Raw genomic sequence first — 22,928 nt, 5'->3', positions numbered from 1 at the left:
CTTGTTTTTGTTTGAGAAATGTTGTTAAAAAAGGGACCACTTTTTCGGCGCGGCCCCCAAACAAATATACATCAGGGGGTTGCCAGAAGGGGGATGTGCCCCCTTTCTGTTTGGGGGGTTTAAAGGGGGGCTGAGTCCCCCTCATCGCCAAGAAAATTTTGGACTTGTGAGAGGCTATAAATGACCCCAGATTGATCATAAGGTAACGTGTAACCAACGCTGAAAAGCATTTGACTCTATCTCAATCCATTGAGAAGTTGTAGCACTTTGAAATCAATTATAATGGAAAAAATCAATGCAAAATAGTGATTTTTGGCAATTTTGAGATGTCCCCTCGTTGCCATGGTAACAGAAAATTTAAGCCTGAGCATGTTGTTGCAAGGGCAATGGTCCAGTTAACATTTGTGCCAAGTTTGATTAGTGTTGAAGCAGTTTTTATAGTATTATATCAATTTGAACTTGTAACGGGAGACTTTTCAATGAAAACAGCCATTTTTCACAAAATGCTCATGAAGTAATGGGTTAATATAGCTCACAAAGCAAAACAATAGGTTTAACCCTAAACTTTCTGGAAAATTGAAAGAGATCATCTGTCAGATTTTACTATCACAATAAAGCCAGGCAAGCCTTGCACAGGTGTGCTGAATGAACCAGGCTCTATACTATTGGTAGGTCATTTCTTTTAATTTTAATATTGAAACCCTTTCACTTTGAATACACTATTCCAGATTCAAAACAAGGCAAATCCGTTACATTTGGTGAAGTTTGAAGTCAAAATCTTTGATGAAGCAAATGAAGAGTTAGTTGCTACAGTTCTTTGTATTCTTATATTTTTTTCAAACTGACAGTAATTATAAACTAAACACGTATTCTGGTACTGTGTATCGTAGATTTTAAAAGTTAAATCAAATGGAAATCACTTCTTTATAGAGTTGTTGGTGTAATGGAAAATAGATCAGCACAAAAATTACATATTGTGAAAGAGATTTATTCAAAGAAAAATAGGTTTTTAATAAAATGGTTTTTTATAGAAAATAGTATAATGTACAAAACGTATCATAAATGTAATAGAAGGAGCCAAAAGCCTGATTCTAATAATGTTACAAACAATAAACATTTTATAATTTTTTTTAATAATTTAACGTAATTATGGTCTCCCTAGCAAAATCTTTGTAAACTGTGTTTGTCCCCTAATAAGTTTTAAGAGAAGAAGAAGGAAAATGATTTTATTTTCAACTTGTACATATCGTTGTACAAAATACATTTACAAAATACATGGCATATGGTCACTATGATAGACAATGTTAACATTCTGTATCAGCAATCAATAATGTTTAAGTAAAGTTTATATCTATTAAAGACTAAATAAGTATGTGTATGTTCTTTAGACATTACCTTAGAAAATATGTACTTAAGTATTCATCTTAGAAAAAGAAAAATCAAATTTGAAAATAAACTTATGTAAAATGAACAAATATTTCAATCAATTGAACAATCATACATGTTAGAATAAAATTAACACTAGTCCTGTTCTAGAAGTATTTTTTTAACTGATTACCTCAAATATTTTTTTTTTTCAGTAAAGAAAAACAATTTATAAAAAGTTTTTGTTTGTTTGTTTTTGGGTTTTACGTCACATCGACACAGTATAGGTCATATCGCGACGCTCCAGCTTTATTGGTGGAGGAAGACCTCAGGTGCCCTTCCGTGCATTATTTCAGGCACGGACGGGTATTTATAAAAAGTACTATTGGAGAACGAACGGAAGATCATATAGTCGTTGATAATATAGACATCTGTTTCAATCAATAGTTTTACATGATTAAGTACAGTAGACATTATGCATGTGTATGCCATAAAAATATAACTTTAAGCGTTTATTGAGAAAAAGACAACAATCTATAGGAAAGTACAGATATATGTTTAATACGTTGATGAGTTTAAAATTAAACTGCATTAAACTGCATTATTTAATACAAGAATGCAAAACTTTTCTTGCCCTTTCACTTTACAAGCAAGTAGCAAAATGTGAATAAAGTTTGTTTCCAAATGTTTACTTACTGCGTCAGAACAATGAAGTGTAAAAACATTATAATCAAATTACTGTAGAATCATTATTATTCGTGGGGCACTAATTTTTGTGGGGTTTTTCCCCAATAGATTAATTCACAAATTTCAAATAAAACAAAATCTTATTAAGTCTGCGGTGCAAATATTTTTAAAAAGTTTTTTTGTGCATTTTATTTCTTTTGAACAAACAGAAAATCAAAGAAATTAAGAATCCACAAAAGAATTTTTTTTGACAAAAACCCCACGAATTTAAGTAAATTCACATAATTAATTGTTATGTATCAAATGTTCAAATCATTGAAATGATGCATATCTTAACCAAGATTAATGGCTATATATACAAACAAGAATGATTAACAATATGTTTATAACACTTAAAACGAAAATATCATGTACATATTTATGATTCACTAGATTCAAATATATTCAAATTTACAAGAAAAAACTGCTAACAACTTAAGAAGGTAACATTTTCTTCTTCACGAATGAAAGAAGATTTGAAAAATTATCTTATTAATAATGTATTCAAAAATAAAAGTATACAAAATAAATAGATATGTTAATATATATCAGTAAATTAAACCATTTTATTAGTCATTCTCCCTAAAACTTGAAATGTATTTACAGAAAAGCAAATCCTGCAAAGGGTTATTAAGGCGAATAAACCATACAAAAGTTATCAATATTTCTGTCATTTAAATTGTCACTTTAGTCCAGTTAAAGTTTTGTAAATTTACGATACAATGCGGATCGTGGCTGTGCCAGATATGTCTGGGATTTCTTTGCACTCAAAGCTAAAGTTAACAGCGGCGTTCTTCTTTGCTTTAACAGCGGGCATAGTGAACTCTCGTCTGTATGTAGTCTTTGGCGGCACATCTCTGAAAAACATACGTATATACATCATTGATTACATACAGTACTTTTGCAGTATAAATTTGTTAGGTGAAAAATCAACTATATAAAACTAATAATATCCTTTCAATATCTTAGCTGTGCACAATTTAGGTTACTGATGAATTTTCGAATAGGCAATGGGTTGCCGGAAAAAAAGGTTGGTTTAGACTGTGTTGATACAGGCACTAAGCTTATAACATGATTGTTCGTTCTGTATATCAAATATTGTATTGTTAATACGCAAGAGAAAAAAATGGAAAAGGCAAGATAACTTTGAATATCAAACATTTTATAAAGATAGAAAAGCTATTCAAAACCAAAATAACAGGACCCCAAAATATGTTTATTGACAAATAAGACCGATTCATCCATTAAAGGATTAATCATTAATATATCATGCCTAACGTTTGATGCCATTCCGTTTTTCTTTTGATGTTATTTTTATGTATCATTCAAAGTAGGACAAAAATTGTACTGATCAGTGAATACGCACTATCCACCAGACTTACCTGAAATATCGCAAGATATGCAAACAATGCCTTAACCTTCACACCTTATACCATTGCTGTATTGCATTTTTGATATTTGTACACTGTGTATATCAATAATATTGCTAATTTCACAAAGTTTTATATACAGAACAATATAATTTGAACAAATGTTTGTGTATGTCTTAATAGCGTTTTTATGTCATTTTTATATGTATTTCAAATGATACAGCCTACATGAAGAATTCTCTGCACTATCTCACCTTAGTGACATTGACTAGCATTATATACTTACACTTCAGGGGCATCATCAAAATCAGTGAAACCAACACTTTCCATAGACACACTGCAGCATGTGAGTGCTTTCTCTAGCGGATTGTCAAAACTGATTACAAACTTCACATTATCACCTACATGAGCTTCCTTTGGGCACTTTTGAAATATAATTATTATAAAACCATGCAATATATCATTAAAATAATAAGAAAAAGAAAATCATTTATTGTATTCAACAATTGATTTGAATGTTTTTTAATGAAGATATCAAATATATAAATACATGTAAATGAAAAAGATTCGGCTTGGTAGTTTAGCAAGGAGGAAGGTAGTCTTGTACTGGTGTAACTCTTCAGGAACGATGATTAGGAAACTACCCGCCTATATGACTGAAATACTGTTGGAAAAGACGTAAAATGAAACAAACAAACAAATAAAACAAAAGCAACCAACGTCACGTTATTTGACTACTTTCGGATACACAACAACACATGTTATTGTTCCTGGTATATGTAACACGATTAATTTATCTGAACATCACACTATCATACCTCGCCTTTTATCATATACATTTCTGAACATACCTTACGCATTAGATTGTTAAGAAAAATAGTTCTTCGTTTATGTATGTCAAAGTCCGATGTCACAGATTTTATTAACTTGAAAATACGCTAGTTAAATTAACTAGTATACATGTAACAGAGGTTAACCGATTTATAAAACTATACTAAATAAAAATGTGAAAATCGAATGATGCCCGACACGACAAATAGAAAAGTCAACGTGAAAATCAAATTTTCCAAACACGAAAAATAGGAATAAAAATGTGAAAATCAAATTATGCCCAACACGACAAATAGGAATGAAAATGTGAAAATCAAATAATGCATTAGAAGACAAATAGTAAAGAAAATATGAAATTCAATTATGTTCGACACAACAAATTGACGGTAAGCTCATGATCCTAAATGACAGGCACTGATGTCAAACATAGTGACCTTATAGTCTTTTATTAATCTTATGGTAACATTGTCCTTTCGCAACAACTGGACAGCAGTTACAAACCTCAACTTTGATATCAGGTCGTCGAAACCTGACTTGATGCTCCTTCTTCATCTTCTCAGCAGTATACAGGTTACCTTTTCGAGCAACTTTACCTACAGCAACGATTGACACGCTGGCTTGTTCAACAAGTTTATCTAAATAATCCTCAGGATCCAGAAGGGATTTAAAAACTTTTTCTGAAAATATGACCTAATACATCAAAAAGTAAACATTTATTATATAACAGCACTGAAGTATTGTTTGTTGTTTTGTAGTTTATCTTTATCAATAGACATTTTGCATGGAAATATTCAACTTTTATCAAATTTTGATAAAGTTTCAGTCTCAAGATGTTTAGTAAAAGTCAAAAGTATTACTGTATTTTTTTGCAGTAATAATAAAAGGAAATGTATTCAGGAACGGCCAAAGGAACTGTGTTGTGGATGAGATCAAAGATTAAATTTAAACGACGGTCAATAATTTAACATTTGAAGAAATTATTACAATCTATTTCAATTATTATTGCTTTTAATTGATAAAACATTCTTTATTGAAGATGTCTGAACAATGGAGACTTATTGATTAACTATTGTCTTGGATTGATAGAAGATTTGTCTGAGTATGTTAAAACTCTCTCTCAAACCGAGTAATTTATTCATGACTAACTGGAAATTTTACAAAGTAATTACACTGTTTGTCACAAATACAAATTAAAACAAAAAGTAAAACTAAAACAACAATAAGTACCCTCTCCTGGTTTTAAAGAAGATTTTCCAAAGTACTTCTTGAAAAAGGTATCACCACGCGCACCAGTGTATGATGTCGGTGCAACAAAAATACCAACATATTTTAGGTCACGCTCAACATTAGATTCATTCTTCGCCTTTACTTCTATCACCATTTTACCGCCAATCATACAATTATCATTATGAGTTAATTGAAATTTGACAGCCTGGATAATGTAAAAGGTACAATGTCAATCATAAATGAATAATAGATTTGTTAAAATGCGCTTCAGTACCTTTTTATTAGATATGCATACATTTTGTTTAGCAGGAGCAAGTCCACTTGTTTAATAACTGTCCAAAATTTGATACGTATATGTGCGTTTTACTTATTGCGATTTTTTTTTTCGTCTACAAATCTGATACTTGTATGTTGTACTATTTACCGTTTCACGATTTGCTGTGTTAAATGACGAACTTTACAAAGATGTTTTTAAAAAGGAGACACATCCAATCTTTACATAAAGACCGTATACCTCTATCTTTGACGGTTAATAGTTTGGGACATGACAAATCTTCATAACATTTCAAGTTTTTTTATCCTTTTACAGCTTCAAAAGGTAAGATATGTTATTTGGACCAATCTAGATTTAAATCTAGACAAAGTTGTTTTTCATCTGAGGGGAAAACTTGAAATAAACTGAGTGAATAGCAAACAGTGCAGATCATGCTACTCTGTCTGCACCGGTCACATGGTAGATTCAGTCTCAACCAGCAGGCTTATAGTTAAAGATTCACAGTTCGATCTTTAATCTTTACTATTACAATAATCAATTAATATATAATTCATTATGTATATTCAACCATACATCAATGAGTTTCATCACGTACCCGTACCGTTTTTGCGACTCCGTAAAAAAAGGTATTTCACCGTTATGCATATATTTTGACTGACTTAATTTGCGTTATACAAACATAAGTGTGACGTTATACAAACGTGCTAAAATCTTAGCGTCGCACTATATGCGCTTCAATTATAAATTATTCTTTTTCACTTTAAACAGTCTTTTTTCAGGTATGTGATAAATATAATATTATATTCGTGTAGGTTAATTACTTAATTAACGGAGGCTTGCATTATATAAATCAATTCAACTCAACAGTATTCAGTATAGGGCCAACACTCATTTTATATCCTCCGTGAAAGGTATTATAGAGTAAAAGTCAACAATTTATCATTACTGGGACTTCGTTATATGAGCTCCTAAAGTGTTAAAAGAATAATATATTGTAAACATTGTTTGAGTTCATTCCAGTTAGCAAATATTCTTTTTGAACCTCCTGGTTACGACCTGTGATGATCATAATATTATATATTGTGTCTATTTACCTTTTCGTTTTCCTTTTCCGCATATGCAAAAGGTTTACGTTGGAACGCTGTGTTATGCGCGTTCATTACAGTTTCTCTTTCCTCCGCTGATCCTGCAATTTTATAATAATAAATTAAATATAATATGTCAGGTTAATCAAAACTCGTTCCAACACTCTTACTTAGTCTGTATACAATTATATCAAAATTAGAAATCCTAATTTCAAGGACCTCCTCCGTGGCCGAATGGTTAATGCCCTAGAAATATTTACCTATAACTTCTTTGGTTCAGTTTGAAATTTGTATTATTTCATGTTATGAAACAATCCCGTTTAATCGCAGAAGGTCAATGGTTCTTCTCAGTCTGAGATAATGAGTAGAGGGGCGACTGATGTCCTTCCCGACACAAGCCAACATTGACAGTGTAGGTTTAACTTCTTACCTTATGACTAGATAACAATTGATTTCTAGTATTGCAAAGTACCAGAGAGTAAAATTGAGGTCTCCATCCAACAACACAAGAAAATATGTGAATGACCATATGACCATAAACATATTCGTCGTGATGAACATGATGGAAATACTTGAAATTAACCTAAATTGCGTTTTTCATGTTGCAACATGACCTGTCATATAAATGTGAAGAAAAATTGTTGTTTTGTAGATTTTTTGATTTTTTTTTTTGTTAACCCATTACTCCATGAGCATTTTGCGAAAAATGGCTGTTTTCATTGAAAAGTCTCCAGTTACAAGTTCAAATTGCTATAATTCTATAAAAACTGCTTCAACACTATTCAAACTTGGCACAAATGCTTGACTGGACCATTGCCCTTGCTTAACATGCTCTGACTTTAAATTTTCTGTTACCATGGCAACGAGGGGACATCTCAAATTTTCCCAAAAATCACTATTTTGCGTTGATTTTTTTCCATCAAAATTGATTTCAAAGTGCTGCAACTTCTCAATGGATTGAGATAAATTCGAATGCTTTTCAGCGTTGGTTACACGTTACCTTATGATCAATTTGGGGTCATTTATAGCCTCTCACAAGTCCAAAATTTTCTTGTCGATGAGGGGGACTCCGCATCCCCCCTTCGAAACCCTCAAACAGAAGGGGGCATATACCCCTTCTGGCAACCCTCTTATGTATTTTTTGGTTGGGATGCCGCGCCAAGAAAGAGGTCATCTTTTTAACAACATTTCTCAAACAAAAACAAGTGTTGAGGCCTAAATAAGGCATTTTTTCACCATTTGAGACATTAAAAAGGGGGTGAAAAAGGCGTTAAAATGTGTGTATATAACGTAATGGGTTAAAACAATATCGTAATCATTAAAGTTTTTAGTAGCTAGAGGGATACATGCAACACTAGCTGTTTCATTAAACGCTCCAATGGCAGATTGCACCCCAATAGCAGGGTGTAATACACGTAAAGCAGCTTTGTTATAAAAAAACCTGATAATTCATCTCGTACTTTTAACTTGGTCTGACTGTATGGAAATACTCATTTCTGGTGGCAAATGTTATTCTTTAACTTGCAAAATTTGTCTAAGAAAATTTGCTTGCTTTTCATTTTGATAAGTACATTTCAATTTTAAAGGATTTCAGAATTGATTTGCAAAATTTATGTTGTCAACAGTATAGAGGCTAACCACACTTCACACATTTGCAGGTTTGGCTGGCTCTATACTAGTGGCCTTTTCTAAGCAAAATAGAATCAAGGAGATTTTAGATATAAAACCTTTATCTATACACAAATCTTACCTTCTGGTGGCTTATAATCTAAAGTTAGATCGAAACGATCCGAATTGCCGTACCCAACACATCCACCATCTGGCTTCTTTGTGCTGATATATTTACCAATCCTGTGACAATAGAAAATGATATTCAAGTTCACGGGGAAAAATATTTCACTCTTATTCAGAAGATATTAAAAATTATGGAAATGAAGTGTTCAGTATCATAATAAAACTAGTAAAGTATTCTTAGACAATACTAATTGATAGATTATTTGTTTCACAATATAAGCATAACCATATATTTGCAATGATCATTATATTCAGCTACTTTTTCCAATTACATATATTTGGTATTCCATTCTTCAATAAACACTGATATTTTTAATGATATCATTCATATGACATGGCGTTAATCAACTTTAATTATTCATTCAATATAGATTGTGCTTTATTTTTTTCAAAATACAGTCATTTGACTAAACGCTTAACCTCTAATCACATCTACTAATTTCTAATTTCCTACTAATTTATTCCTGCGTATATCACATGAATGATTTTTTCTGTTACTCTCAAATGACGATTAAAACAACTTACTTTTTCTTATCAAATTTGAGTCGTTCCAGACTTCCATCCGGGAGTACTCTCCAATGGATTTCATCAGCATTCACCTCCGAGAAGATGAATCCGCAGTCATAATTAGTTCGACACATGCCCTTCCGTATAGCAGTAACCGGACACGGACCGCATGTATACACACCTTTTGTAAGTATACAATTATAAATCTGTTATATTGTTATGAATATAACACGGTTTACTTACTTTATTCAGTTATGATAAAAGCATACTAAGTGCATCTTTATTTTTATTTTTTTATATGTTGACATTGTTTTAGAATTGCCTGCTTTTTGTCATTTTAAGTGTAACTATTTTTTAATGTCCTGAAACATATTAATCCAAATTGTAGAAAAGAAAAAAAAAGTTGTTATGTTAAGTTGATATATCTTGTCATGAAGACATAACTTGAAAAAGATGTTATAGAAATTGTATCATAGTTCGGAGACCTTTCTGTTGAAAATGTGTCAGGGTTAAATCGTATACATATACATGCACAGTGCGTTAACTGGAGTGCGGGTATTAGTTACCCGCACTCCAGAGCATGCCAATTGATTGGCTTATTTTTTATGGGGTTTACATATTGTGACGGCAGAGAAAGGGAAAGCGACAGAAATGTCATATTCAGATGTTCGTTCATTGGTTCATTTTTGCCGGGGTTTCATATTGTGACAACAGGGAACGTGCTTTTATGTTTGACTATGATACAAAAGAGAAACAACACCAAAACACTCGGCAATCTGATATATACTCGGGGGCTACGCCCCCTCGTACAAATCAGATAGCCTCGTGTTTCAGTGCTCTTTCTATTACTTAACCTTCACTTGTCTCCTGTGGTGTTGCATCGATTACTTGCCAACCAGGGTCTGTAAAGTCAAAAAGATCGTTCCGAGCCATCCAAACTTCATTCCAGACGTGAAAATTCCTTGAAAGATAAATATTGTTTTACACTCAATAATAATACGTGTTCTTAAAAAATGGGAAACGGAGAAGATTCTTAAAAAGTACTTATATGAAGGCAATTTCGGAATATCTTCAGTAGGAAATAAAGAATACAAACAGAATCATCAGAGAACGCCAACAACGTCACAATTGGAAATGTAACAGGTTCAGTGTGTGCGAGCCTCTTCATGGAATGAAGCGGTAAAAGCTAGCCACCGTGACGCCCCTTTACACCAGCCTAAACAGTAGTCAACATTTATAATGACAATGACGAAATTAAGAATTAAGAGACATCCATAGACGTATTCATACGACGCTTATCATGAAACCATGAAATGTTTTACGGTGGCGTAAGATGCCTTATCTAAATAGTGTGTGTGTGTGTCATAAACGAGAAAACAATGAACAACACTGGACTTTGAACGGAGTTCAGGTGAAATAAGGAGCTCATATTATAGACGAACGTCAAAAAATACAATACAAAATAAAAAAAAATACCAAGAGCGCTTTGTTTAAAAAAGAGGGGGGATGTCTTAAGACACTTTGAACGCAACACTATTTTAATGCTGAACGATGGATGTTAATTATGTACATACATGCAGGTGGAAATACATGTATAAAACTGTCATTTTAACTACTGAAAAGAAAGCAAATAAAAAAATAGATAAATACAGAATCCCTAAAGAAAGCCCAACACGGCAAAATTGAAAATGTTGCAGGCTCGGTTTGATTGAGCCTGTTCATGGACGGTACTGGAAAGTGCAAGTTACCGTCCACGCCCCCTAGCACCGGCTTAAGCAGAATTCAACATTTAAACATGAAATGGTATAATTTTGAATTTAGAAACATCCGCAGATGTGTTCATACGGCGAAACCATAACCTTCATCACATTGAATTAGCACTTTTTAAGTTTAAATGGATATTTGATATTAAAGCTTTTGTAACATGAAAAGTGGATGTATTTTCAAAAAATAAAAGACAAAAAGACAATTGTACAAACCAGACTGAGTCACTGCTTCCATCGTAGTTGATAGGCTCATCAGCGCCGTTTTGTTTCATAAAATATTTTTCTATGCAGTTACTCTGATCGCTATCGTGTGCTGATGAAAAGTTTGTAACTGTCCTACACGGAAGACCCAGTGCCCTGCAGACTATAGAAAAATAATGTTTTAAAACTTGACTATGACGACCAAATCATAGAGAAACAAACGAGAAACTTTCAATATGAACATATGTTTAAATTTAGTTTTGAATGCCACTTATAACTAGTCGATAAAATGCTTTTAACAAGGGATTACAAAGTATTCTATGCAAACCAAGGTATAACATACTGGTTGTCGTGACGCATGAAAACACCCAGCACTGTCCGTATTTTACTGGACCACTCTTCTGCCATTGTTGAATGATTTTAACACTCCCTACCCATGATGTGGGCGATTTACCATCAGCGTAATCGCCAGACCAGTTTCCGACTAAAATCCCATTGTCATCTGAGGCATTCACCTGAAATATTTCACTAACATGATAACTATAGTACACTTTCTTTTCAACATTTTACTGTATTTAACAAGTTTCTGTGACTGAATTGTTACAGTTTAAAAAATTCGGACGAATTGTATTCCGTACTATTTTACATGCAAACCGATTTGTTAAAGTGACATTTATACATTCCTTCATGTGGTAAAGCTATCCAACTAGCTGTCTGATTTATATATGGTTCGATTCATGTGCCAACTACATTTTGTAGCTTCCAAAATCAATCCAAGGAAGTGCTAGAAAGCTGCTAGATCGTGTGGGTTTGCGTTCATTGAACGCCGCCTTTCCTTGTTGATCTTGTTTATCATATTTTATCCGCATGATGTCGACAAACAAAAGTTGAACAGATATTCAAAAATCAAAATTATTTTAACAAATCTCTGCCACAAAAAGTCAGATATAGACAGCATGATAGCAGAAGAGATTAGACAAAAATTCAGTAAATACATACAACCTACCATTTTTGCAACCATCCGACTGACTTTCACGGGATCAGACATTGGTCTCAATTTCGAATTGAATCCCAATCTGATAAGCTGCAGCGCTGCATCAAGAATACCCTCCTCAAACTGAAAAAAGGGATGTTGAAAAACAAAAAAAAAATTGTTTATTTTACGGGACAAGTCCTTGAACATTCGAATGTCATTTTTATTGGATATTAAAAGAATAAGTAACAACCAAATGTCCTTTCTTGTATGGACATTTGTAGTCTATTCATGACACGGAGAAATATATGTTAATTAAGATGTAAAGACGAATAATATCCATACTTTTTAGAATTCACAATATATATGATCATATTATGTGGATAAGGCTCATGCGTTATATGTTAGAGATTCTATGTGTTGATCAGGAATTTATTCTGGAATAAATGATGTTCAATCAGACATATTTATTACAGGTCAGGCAATTAATCCAAGGAAGACTCGTGAATTTTCAGACCCATATAAAAAAGACATGCCATGTGGGGACAGTCAGATGTGGTTGAAGCAAATCAAATGCCATTGCATCGTGAGTTAGACATGTACTCCTTGATGTGGCGCCAAAACAAAACCAGACTAACTTAACTTGCAGGTTCAATTCTTAGCATGCTAGTGCCGACATTATTATATTCATGCAACATGTGCACTCAAAGATAAGCAACCACATCTGTGTCGTCTGATCATGGGCTACACTGTTTGCTGGTCATTCAGAACATATTTCCAAATTTCCCTTTTTGGCCAGATCTTATTTATTAAGGACAAATTTTATCTAAATTATTCATTGAAAGCTAATATACCTGCCCAAAGTTCCAATGTTTAGGGGAATACTGGTAGGCGTTCCCTCTCCATACGCCTCCAATGTCATTTAGAATGTATTCGTCAAGTGCGGCTTCGTCCTTCATGTAGCACTCATCATCTGTAATCATATTCAAACTTAGAATTTATTTATATTAATGCTTGCTATGGTGAAATCACCAGCAACAAGAAAAATTTCGGAACTAATCAAAATACTGATTTTATTCTAAAAGTTTATGAAACCTGCTGCGAAAAATATTTGATGGTAAAATTGTTCTGAAAGAAGTGATTCCACAAAGCTACATGATTCAACGCCTTGGGCTAACAATTCCCTACTTGCTGCGGCCAGTATAAACATTAGAAAGACATAGTATTTCTACGTGTTTGAAATAAATACAGCGTTAAATAAGATGCGCACTCAATGATCTTTAGTGATTCTACAAAACTTCATTTAAGAAATCTATGATTACATGTATCAGCATATTTTGAAAGTAGTTTACTTAAAATTTACTAAAATGGCATCAACTATATTTATGCGCATGTATTGTGCAAAACGATGGCACTAGAAGGCGAGATTGTCCTTGAAAAAGTGTCTACCTTTACACCAGGGATTAAAAAGAATGATGACGTCGTCCTCTATCTCAAAATTCTTCGTTATTTTTTGCGGATTTCCTTGTTTGTCCTTCCCCTCACTTACTGTCACCACGTAAAAGTTCCATTCTCCTATTATACAATTTGCAGGGATAGAAATCTAAAAAAAAATGAAAGCCTCTCTTGAATATGACGGTTTAATATTTTTATTTCCACAAAAGCTGTAAATTTAAACTGTTGATATATAACACAATATTGATGTAGGACATGCTCCAATCACTAAATCGTAAAAAACAAACATCTCAAATTAGATTCAATGATCCTTATGAGGACACAAAAAAGATATTTTATCAAATACTGTCATTCCAAATATCTTTTCTACAATTTTAGGTACTAGAAGTAACTCTGCTTCAAAGGAGTACTGAAATCGGAAATCTAAACTTGGACCAAAGAAACCCTCAAAACTTATTAAGTAATCATACAAGTAATGCATTCATGATTACCATTTAAACCTTTATATGTGCCTTTAACAATGTGCATCTGACCTTTGTTGCTAACGTCCCCATCCAGTCCCCAAAGAATACCTGGAGAACTTTAAAATTATCATATCCCTGCAAATGGCCTCAACAAGCCAGGTCAGTTACATGATCAAATCCCTGGAAATTGCCTTTATGCTCCCCGTTTTTTTTGGCGCGAAAACAAAATCATTATTATGCAAAGCAGGGCGGAGGTGACAGACAGAACTAAATTATTGGCTAATATTCTGGAAACAAAGCTGCTGAAACGGCTGCTTTCAGAAAAGGACTATACAGTTGTGTTTCTTTTGAAAATTGAAATAAATTACCAATAAAGTGGCGTCATTTCCTTTCTTGTCCACCAGGGTTGCTCCCCATTCATGCGATTTGAAACTCTTTTTTCCAGACTCATCTATTTCAAATACATTCTTGGTTCCCTTAGATGGCAATGGATTCTCTCCTGAAAACGGGAATAAAATAAATCGGCGTTTGCTATAGGGAGAAATAGTAACTGTTGTTGTCTTTAATTATGCTTCTCGTGTCTCTAATAAATGACTCAATAGCATCAATATTGCACTCTTAATTTTATCTTCATTGCTCTTAGGGTATCTCCAAATAATGTATTAATCTATGGCAATTTCATCGACATGAATTATTATTGGCCTCAAATGTATGATAATGTTAGCCTGAATCATTTGATGTGGTTTACTTACTTAGGTAAGAAAGAGTAACTAATTTTTAAGAAACAAATTTTAAAATAATAAGAAAAACTAGAAAGAAAATAAGGAGACGAATGTGCATGTTTTTTTTATTGGTATGATATTAGAATCATGACGCATTCGTTGTGTTCAGAAGTAGTAACAAATTCTAAAGAAACAAAAACTTAGAAAAGAAAATATGTCGACGAATGCGCGTGGATTTGTGTTGATATAGACAACAACTGGTATGCAAATGCTTATATATGACATGCCCTACAATCATCTACCTAAAGAAAAGCAAAGTTTCAGGTCATTTTTCTCTTTACTGTACGGCCTGTCGAATGTGAGTGTCATTTTAATGCTGTCTCCACGACGAACCACAAGTTCAGCTTCCTCTACTTTACCATTAACCTTTCTCTTCTTTGTACAATCATAGTCGTCCGTTCTAAAAATAGAAATAAAAATCTGCCTGTTCAAAAAATAGAAAGATTAAATCATTGTTACACTACTGATTCGCTGGCGAGAGTTTCCGAACTATTTCCGTCAGACATCGCTGGAGGCTGGCATAAAATACTTTTATTCATTCAGTATTGAAGTTACACTTATCCTCTATATATCTAATATTGTTGAAAATGAATATGCCTTGAATCATACCTGTGTTTCTTTGTGTTCGTTTCTATATGAAGATCAACGTCTTTACAATGTAGCTCTTTTGCGAGCTCTTCTTTTGGAATAACCGGTTTGGGTGGTCGAGAAGGTGGTGTTTCTATAACAACAAATATTTGTTCATGACTAAATAAAACAACACTTTTTCTAACATAAATTTAATAAGATAATGATACAGATCAGTAATGTCCTCTAATTTTCTAATGACTTACCAGCTTGAGTTTCTTGAGTCAACACTATTTTGTGCTTTAAAGTATTTCTAAGTGTTCCTGATTGAGCTGAATGACTATGAGAACTCACCAAAAGAGGACAGTCATAACAACTGTAATGCAATCAAGTAAATAGTCCGTAGTTATCATAAACATTATAACAATATGCAACAATGAACAACAGAAAAACTCAAATAAACTGAAATTTCACCATTTTTGAATTTTCTTTGGTTGCAATGAATGGGATTCGGGCAATTGTGGTCTTTATCGTGTAATAATTTATTACAAACATTGGGGAGAATATGGACTTTATCGAAAAAAAAACTATACAAACCTGGGGATGGAGATCTTCGTCTATTACGTCTATTGTTTCTGTTTCTGTTCAAGTTGTTACGCCTCTCTCGTTCTCTCTCCCAATAATGCGGCCTCCTTCTGTTTCTACCGTAGAAATAAGTATTATCATCATACGATGTTACGCTAGACCTTGCAAAGCCAAACCGACGTCTGCTTGACCTGTTACCAGAGCCGTTCCCATATCCGGTATAGGTATATCTTGAACTGGAGTACCGATTGTTTGATGAGAAAAAACAACTGTACAATGACATAATTGCGTTTTAATTAATCTGAAAGGGACAAAAAAGTCAGGATATATCGAACTGAAAACATTCCTGATGGCTTAAATGACTTACTAACATCAAAAGTTGGTAAAATATTCAGTGTGTGTACATGTTGTGTCAAAGAGGATGTTACCTACTCACCTTTCTAAATAAAATAGAAGCCTGATTGTAAAATAAGAAGTAAAACATTTGATTGTTGCTTTACAGAGATTAAATTTATCAGAGATTAAACTTATATTTATTGTTGAGAATCACTTTGTAACAATTGTGCTGTTGTTGTAAAAAGGTGACTGCACTCCAGATGGCCGCTATGTAGAAGTAATGTTGTATTTTACATTTAGGATACTAGAAATGTTAATTATATTACAATAAAGAAAGAAATCCCGTATAATCAAAATTTTCAAACTGTTTGAGCAAACCATCCTAGATACCAATAAGGTAAAAATAATCAGATTGCTGTTATCTAAAAGTCTGTTCAGAAAAATACAAGTGCGTAAGTAAACCATGTTCAAAATTTCAACACTCATGCAAATATGAAATGAATAGTTAACATAATAAAGAATATATAAGAATATTTACAGGTAAGTAAACTCCCTGCGACATTTATGGTGTACAAAATTATATCCCCTACTCATAAAAAGTGTGGATATAAAATACATGCTTGGCGTTTTGTTTGAACTTCTTTCTTTTTTATATTTATTTTGAAGCATTTTGATTTCGGGCGTGTGATTCTTCTTCAAATAGTAAGATAATGAGCTAGGTGTGTTGTCGTCTGCCTGTTTAAACATTTACTTTCTCAAGTCATATGTTATTTACTTATTAAATGAAGACCTGTAGTTATACATTAATTTTACAGACATGTCAAATGGGCTATACTTCATACAAAGCCATATAAACTGAAAGAAACAGATTACAAGTGGATCGGTATCCAAGCGACTTGTGCACAGAAGATCGAATTAACAAAAGTCATAAATAGGCTCTTTTTTTTTGGGGGGGGGGGGGTTTGGGGGTGGTGGCGGTTGTGTATTTTTAGATGTTTTTGTTATTGTTGTTGCTTTGGTGTTGTTGTTGTTGTTGTTGTTGTTGTTGTTGTTGTTGTTGTTGTTGTTGTTGTTGTTGTCGTTGTCGTTGTCGTTGTCGTTGTTGTTGTTACTAACTCTACAGTTATATGATTTAATCAGACAACATGATAAGCATCGTAAAATATATAAAAATGAATTTGTTTTCTATTTGAGTCACCTTGCCACCAGTTTAGAGCACGGCCAGTACAAAGTGCAAAGTGTTTAAGAAATAAGAGAATAATTCAATGTTGTACGTCTGTCATTTTGAGTCAATAATCTGGTCTGCATATGGTTTTGAATATGATTAATATTTCTTTAATCTAAATACTTTGACACTTGATGCAGAACGACTTTTAGGGCATCACCGTCTAGTATTATGAATACAGAAGTTGATATTAATCAAACGGTTATGTTGGACAGATTGAATCACACGGTTATGTTGGACAGATTGAATCACACGGTTATGTTGGACAGATTGAATCACACGGTTATGCTGGGCAGATTGAATCACACGGTTATGTTGGACAGATTGAATCACACGGTTATGCTGGGCAGATTGAATCACACGGTTATGCTGGGCAGATTGAATCACACGGCTATGCTAGGCAGATTGAATCACACGGTTATGTTGGACAGATTTAATCACACGGTTATGTTGGACAGATTGAATCACACGGTTATGTTGGGCAGATTGAATCAAACGGTTACGTTGGGCAGATTGAATCACACGGTTATGTTGGACAGATTGAATCACATGGTTATGTTTGACAGATTGAATCACACGGTTACGTTGGGCAGATTGAATCACACGGTTATGCTGGGCAGATAGAATCACACGGTTATCCTGGGCAGTTAGAATCACACGGTTAAGCTGGGCAGGTAGAATCACACGGTTATGCTGGGCAGATAGAATCACACGGTTATGCTGGGCAGATAGAATCACACGGTAATGCTGGACAGATTGAATCACACAGTTATGCTGGGCAGATTGAATCACACGGTTATGTTGGGCAGATTGAAATACACTGTTATGTTGGACAGATTGAATCACACGGTTATGTTGGACAGATTGAATCACACGGTTATGCTGGGCAGATTGAATCACACGGCTATGCTGTGCAGATTGAATCACACGGTTATGTTGGACAGATTTAATCACACGGTTATGTTGGGCAGATTGAATCAAACGGTTATATTGGACAGATTGAATCAAACGGTTTATGTTGGGCAGATTGAATCAAAAGGTTATGTTGGACAGATTGAATCACACGGTTATGTTGGGCAGATTGAATCACACGGTTATGTTGGACAGATTGAATCAAACGGTTATGTTGGGCAGATTGAATCACTCGGTTATGTATGGCAGATTGAATCAAACGGTTATATTGGACAGATTGAATCAAAGGTTATGTTGGGCAGATTGAATCAAACGGTTATATTGGACAGATTGAATCACACGGCTATGTTGGGCAGATTGAATCAAACGGTTATGTTGGACAGATTGAATCACACGGTTATGTTGGGCAGATTGAATCACACGGTTATGTTGGACAGATTGAATCAAACGGTTATGTTGGGCAGATTGAATCAAATGGTTATATTGGACAGATTGAATCACACGGCTATGTTGGCAGATTGAATCAAACGGTTATGTTGGACAGATTGAATCACACGGTTATGTTGGGCAGATTGAATCAAACGGTTATGCTGGACAGATTGAATCACACGGTTATGTTGGACAGATTGAATCACACGGTTATGTTGGACAGATTGAATCACACGGTTATGCTAGGCAGATTGAATCACACGGTTATGTTGAGCAGATTGAATCACACGGTTATGCTAGGCAGATTGAATCACACGGTTATGCTAGGCAGATTGAATCACACGGTTATGTTGGACAGATTGAATCACACGGTTATGCTAGGCAGATTGAATCACACGGTTATGTTGGACAGATTGAATCAAACGGTTACGTTGGACAGATTGAATCAAACGGTTATGTTGGGCAGATTGAAACAAACGGTTATGTTAGGCAGGTTGAATCACACGGTTATGTTGGGCAGATAGAATCACACAGTTATGTTCGGCAGATTGAATCACACGGTTTTGTTGGGCAGATTGAATGACACGGTTATGTTGGGCAGATTGAATCACACAGTTATGTTGATCAGATTGAATCACACGGTTATGTTGGGCAGATTGAATCACACGGTTATGCTAGCAGATTGAATCACACGGCTATGTTGGGCAGATTGAATCAACGGTTATGTTGGACAGATTGAATCACACGGTTATGTTGGACAGATTGAATCAAAAGGTTATGTTGGACAGATTGAATCACACGGTTATGTTGGGCAGATTGAATCACACGGTTATGTTGGACAGATTGAATCAAACGGTTATGTTGGGCAGATTGAATCACACGGCTATGTTGGGCAGATTGAATCAACCGGTTATGTTGGGCAGATTGAATCACACGGCTATGTTGGGCAGATTGAATCACACGGTTATGTTGGACAGATTGAATCAAACGGTTACGTTGGACAGATTGAATCACACGGTTATGTTGGGCAAATTGAATCACACGGTTATGTTGGGCAGATTGAATCACACGGTTATGTTGGGCAGATTGAATCACACGGTTACGTTGGACAGATTGAATCACACGGTTATGTTGGGCAAATTGAATCACACGGTTATGTTGGGCAGATTGAATCACACGGTTATGTTGGGCAGATTGAATCAAACGGTTACGTTGGACAGATTGAATCACACGGTTATGTTGGGCAAATTGAATCACACGGTTATGCTGGGCAGATTGAATCACACGGTTATGTTGGGCAGATTGAATCACACGGCTATGCTGGGCAGATTGAATCACACGGTTATGTTGGACAGATTGAATCACACGGCTATGTTGGGCAGATTGAATCACACGGTTATGTTGGGCAGATTAAATCAAAACAGTTATGTTGGGCAGATTGAATCAAACGGTTATGTTGGGCAGATTGAATCACACGGTTATGTTGGGCAGATAGAATCACTCGGTTATGTATGGCAGATTGAATCACACGGTTATGTTGGGCAGATTGAATCACACGGTTATATTGGGCAGATTGAATCACACGGTTATATTGGACAGATTGAATCACACGGTTATGTTGGGCAAATTGAATCACACGGTTATGCTAGGCAGATTGAATCACACGGTTATGTTGGGCAGATTGAATCACACGGCTATGCTGGGCAGATTGAATCACACGGTTATATTGGACAGATTGAATCAAACGGTTATGTTGGACAAATTGAATCACACGGTTATGTTGGGCAGATTGAATCACACGGTTATGTTGGGCAGATTGAATCAAACGTTTATGTTGGGCAGATTGAATCACTCGGTTATGTTGGACAGATTGAATCACACGGTTATGTTGGGCAGATTGAATCAAACGGCTATGCTAGGCAGATTGAATCTAACGGTTATGCTAGGCAGATTGAATCACACGGTTATGTTGGACAGATTGAATCACACGGTTATGTTGGCAGATTGAATCACACGGTTATGTTGGGCAGATTGAATCACAACGGTTATGTATGGCAGATTGAATCACACGGCTATGTTGGACAGATTGAAGCAAACGGTTATGTTGGGCAGATTGAATCAAACGGCTATGTTGGGCAGATTGAATCACACGGCTATGTTGGGCAGATTGAATCACACGGTTATGTTCGGCAGATTGAATCAAACGGTTATGTTGGGCAGATTGAATCACACGGCTATGTTGGGCAGATGGAATCACACGGTTATATTAAGGAGATTGAATCACACGATTTTGCTTGGCAGATTGAATTACACGGTTATGCTGGGCAGATTGAATCACACGTTATGGGCTAGGCAGATATAATCAATCCTATATCCTCCTATACCTGGAAATTTTAGACTCGTGGAAATTACGGTAAAAGTATCGTTTAGATACACCCGAAGAAAATTAAAATTGTTCACTACCCCTACATATATTGAACCTAAACATTCTTTAACAATCGGTAGTTTACGTTTCTTCTTGTGTCTTTTAATGTTACAATAAGCGTCGGAAAGACCAGGAGCAACCGGCAGAAATATCGTCTGCAAATCATTTTAAAGCGGGAATTAAGGACTTTAGACGAATAAATCTCAGTTATTTGATAATGACTAAATAGATTATGACTGACATGCCAAGGATATATATTAAAGCAGTCAGTTGTATTAAAATCTATTATTTGAATATTTGCGAGCACCCCTGCTGATGGTAAAAGGCAACTAAATGAGCCGCGTCACGACAAAACCAACATAATTGGTTTGCGACCAGCATGGATCCAGACCAGCCTGCGCATCCGTGTCTCTACTTGTTATAGAGTTTGTAAGCGAACAGCGTGGATCCTGATCATTATGCGGATGCGCAGGCTGGTCTGGATCCATGCTGGTCGCAAACCTATTATGTTGGTTTTGTTGAGACACGGCTCAAATGAGTTTAAATTAATGGAGTCTGTGAGGTGAGGTGGTTTGACCCCAGGTGTTTGTAACACCGAGGTTAGCTTATTTCATCTTTCCTGTTTCACTGCCATATGATCCAACCTGTGCTGGCGCACCGTAAAACCGAACAAACACACATTCAAGCAAAACAAACTCAAATATTTGAATTATTTATAATGAGCTTGTGATTAATATTTCCGAGGGGTCAACCCTTTCAAGTTTTTTTACACTGTTCAATGACTTTATGCACAACTCGTACAGTACTTTGGAATGCAATTTACAAATGACAAAATTCACAGCGTAAATCGCATTTGAAGAATATTAGTATATTTCATGCAATCTCATTTCTCTTTTTTAACAGAAAATACTTGTAAGAAATAAATTCAGGAAAGTATTGTAATATTTTAATGGAAAACACTTACCTAATACAGACGCGTATACTCCGACTTATTCAGTGCAAGTATTGATATTTATGTACGATTAGGTTTGTTATTTTTAAACAACCCATTTACGACATCTGCCGCAAAGTTTGCACAGTGGTAGCTAAGGACGCGCATTTATTATTAAAAAAAGACAAGTTGTAATTCAATAGTATCTGCTATGTGTGTGCATATTTAAACAAGTAGCACATGTTCAAACTATTATACAAATCAGCTTGTTAAATATTTTATTTTTTAAACAGTGGTAACTAGCTGCACCTCGTATGTATTTCACCCCACCCCACCCTAGCACACACGCACACAAAATGTAATACAAAAATGTTTTGACGACAGAAAACTTACAATATTTTAGTGCAATGCGGGTGAATGTATTTGTCCTATATTTTATAATATAAACCGCCCAAGTACTCGTAAACCATATGAACAAAAGGTAGTGGAAAAAGAAATATTTTTTCTAAAGGCCTAAATTCTTATCGTGTGTTTAAACTGTATAATACAAGTCTTAAACACATCAAGGGTACTGTCATTCTATATTTCAAAAGAGTTCAAGGTCGCATTGGTGCAAACCATGTTCCTAGAGTAAAGCCGTTGTTTCCATGAGCAAGGGACGTATCGCACATCCTTTGGTTCCATTAACGAATTTCAGA

General features: G+C 34.6%; 1 protein-coding gene across 1 annotated transcript; it reads right to left on the bottom strand.

Moving 5' to 3' along the window:
* Positions 1–2,153: 2,153 nt before the first annotated feature.
* On the bottom strand, positions 2,154–22,384 carry LOC132731110 (hemocyte protein-glutamine gamma-glutamyltransferase-like). The gene is made up of 18 exons (XM_060717227.1): positions 22,264–22,384; positions 15,985–16,273; positions 15,430–15,541; positions 15,063–15,220; positions 14,407–14,537; positions 13,569–13,722; positions 12,974–13,092; positions 12,153–12,263; positions 11,490–11,661; positions 11,159–11,309; positions 10,034–10,140; positions 9,198–9,360; positions 8,629–8,729; positions 6,888–6,979; positions 5,520–5,724; positions 4,794–4,969; positions 3,748–3,884; positions 2,154–2,948 (listed from the first exon to the last, which is right to left on the bottom strand). Exons 2-18 carry the CDS (start codon positions 16,253–16,255, stop codon positions 2,804–2,806), a joined length of 2,505 nt encoding a protein of 834 aa, XP_060573210.1. The 5' UTR covers positions 16,256–16,273; positions 22,264–22,384; the 3' UTR covers positions 2,154–2,803.
* Between the last annotated feature and the right edge of the window lie 544 nt (positions 22,385–22,928).

The sequence above is a fragment of the Ruditapes philippinarum genome, unplaced genomic scaffold (genome assembly GCF_026571515.1).
Source record: "Ruditapes philippinarum isolate M1 unplaced genomic scaffold, ASM2657151v2 ctg3997_1_1_1_1, whole genome shotgun sequence".
NCBI lineage: Eukaryota > Metazoa > Mollusca > Bivalvia > Venerida > Veneridae > Ruditapes > Ruditapes philippinarum.
This window is presented reverse-complemented; position numbering and strand designations above follow the sequence as displayed.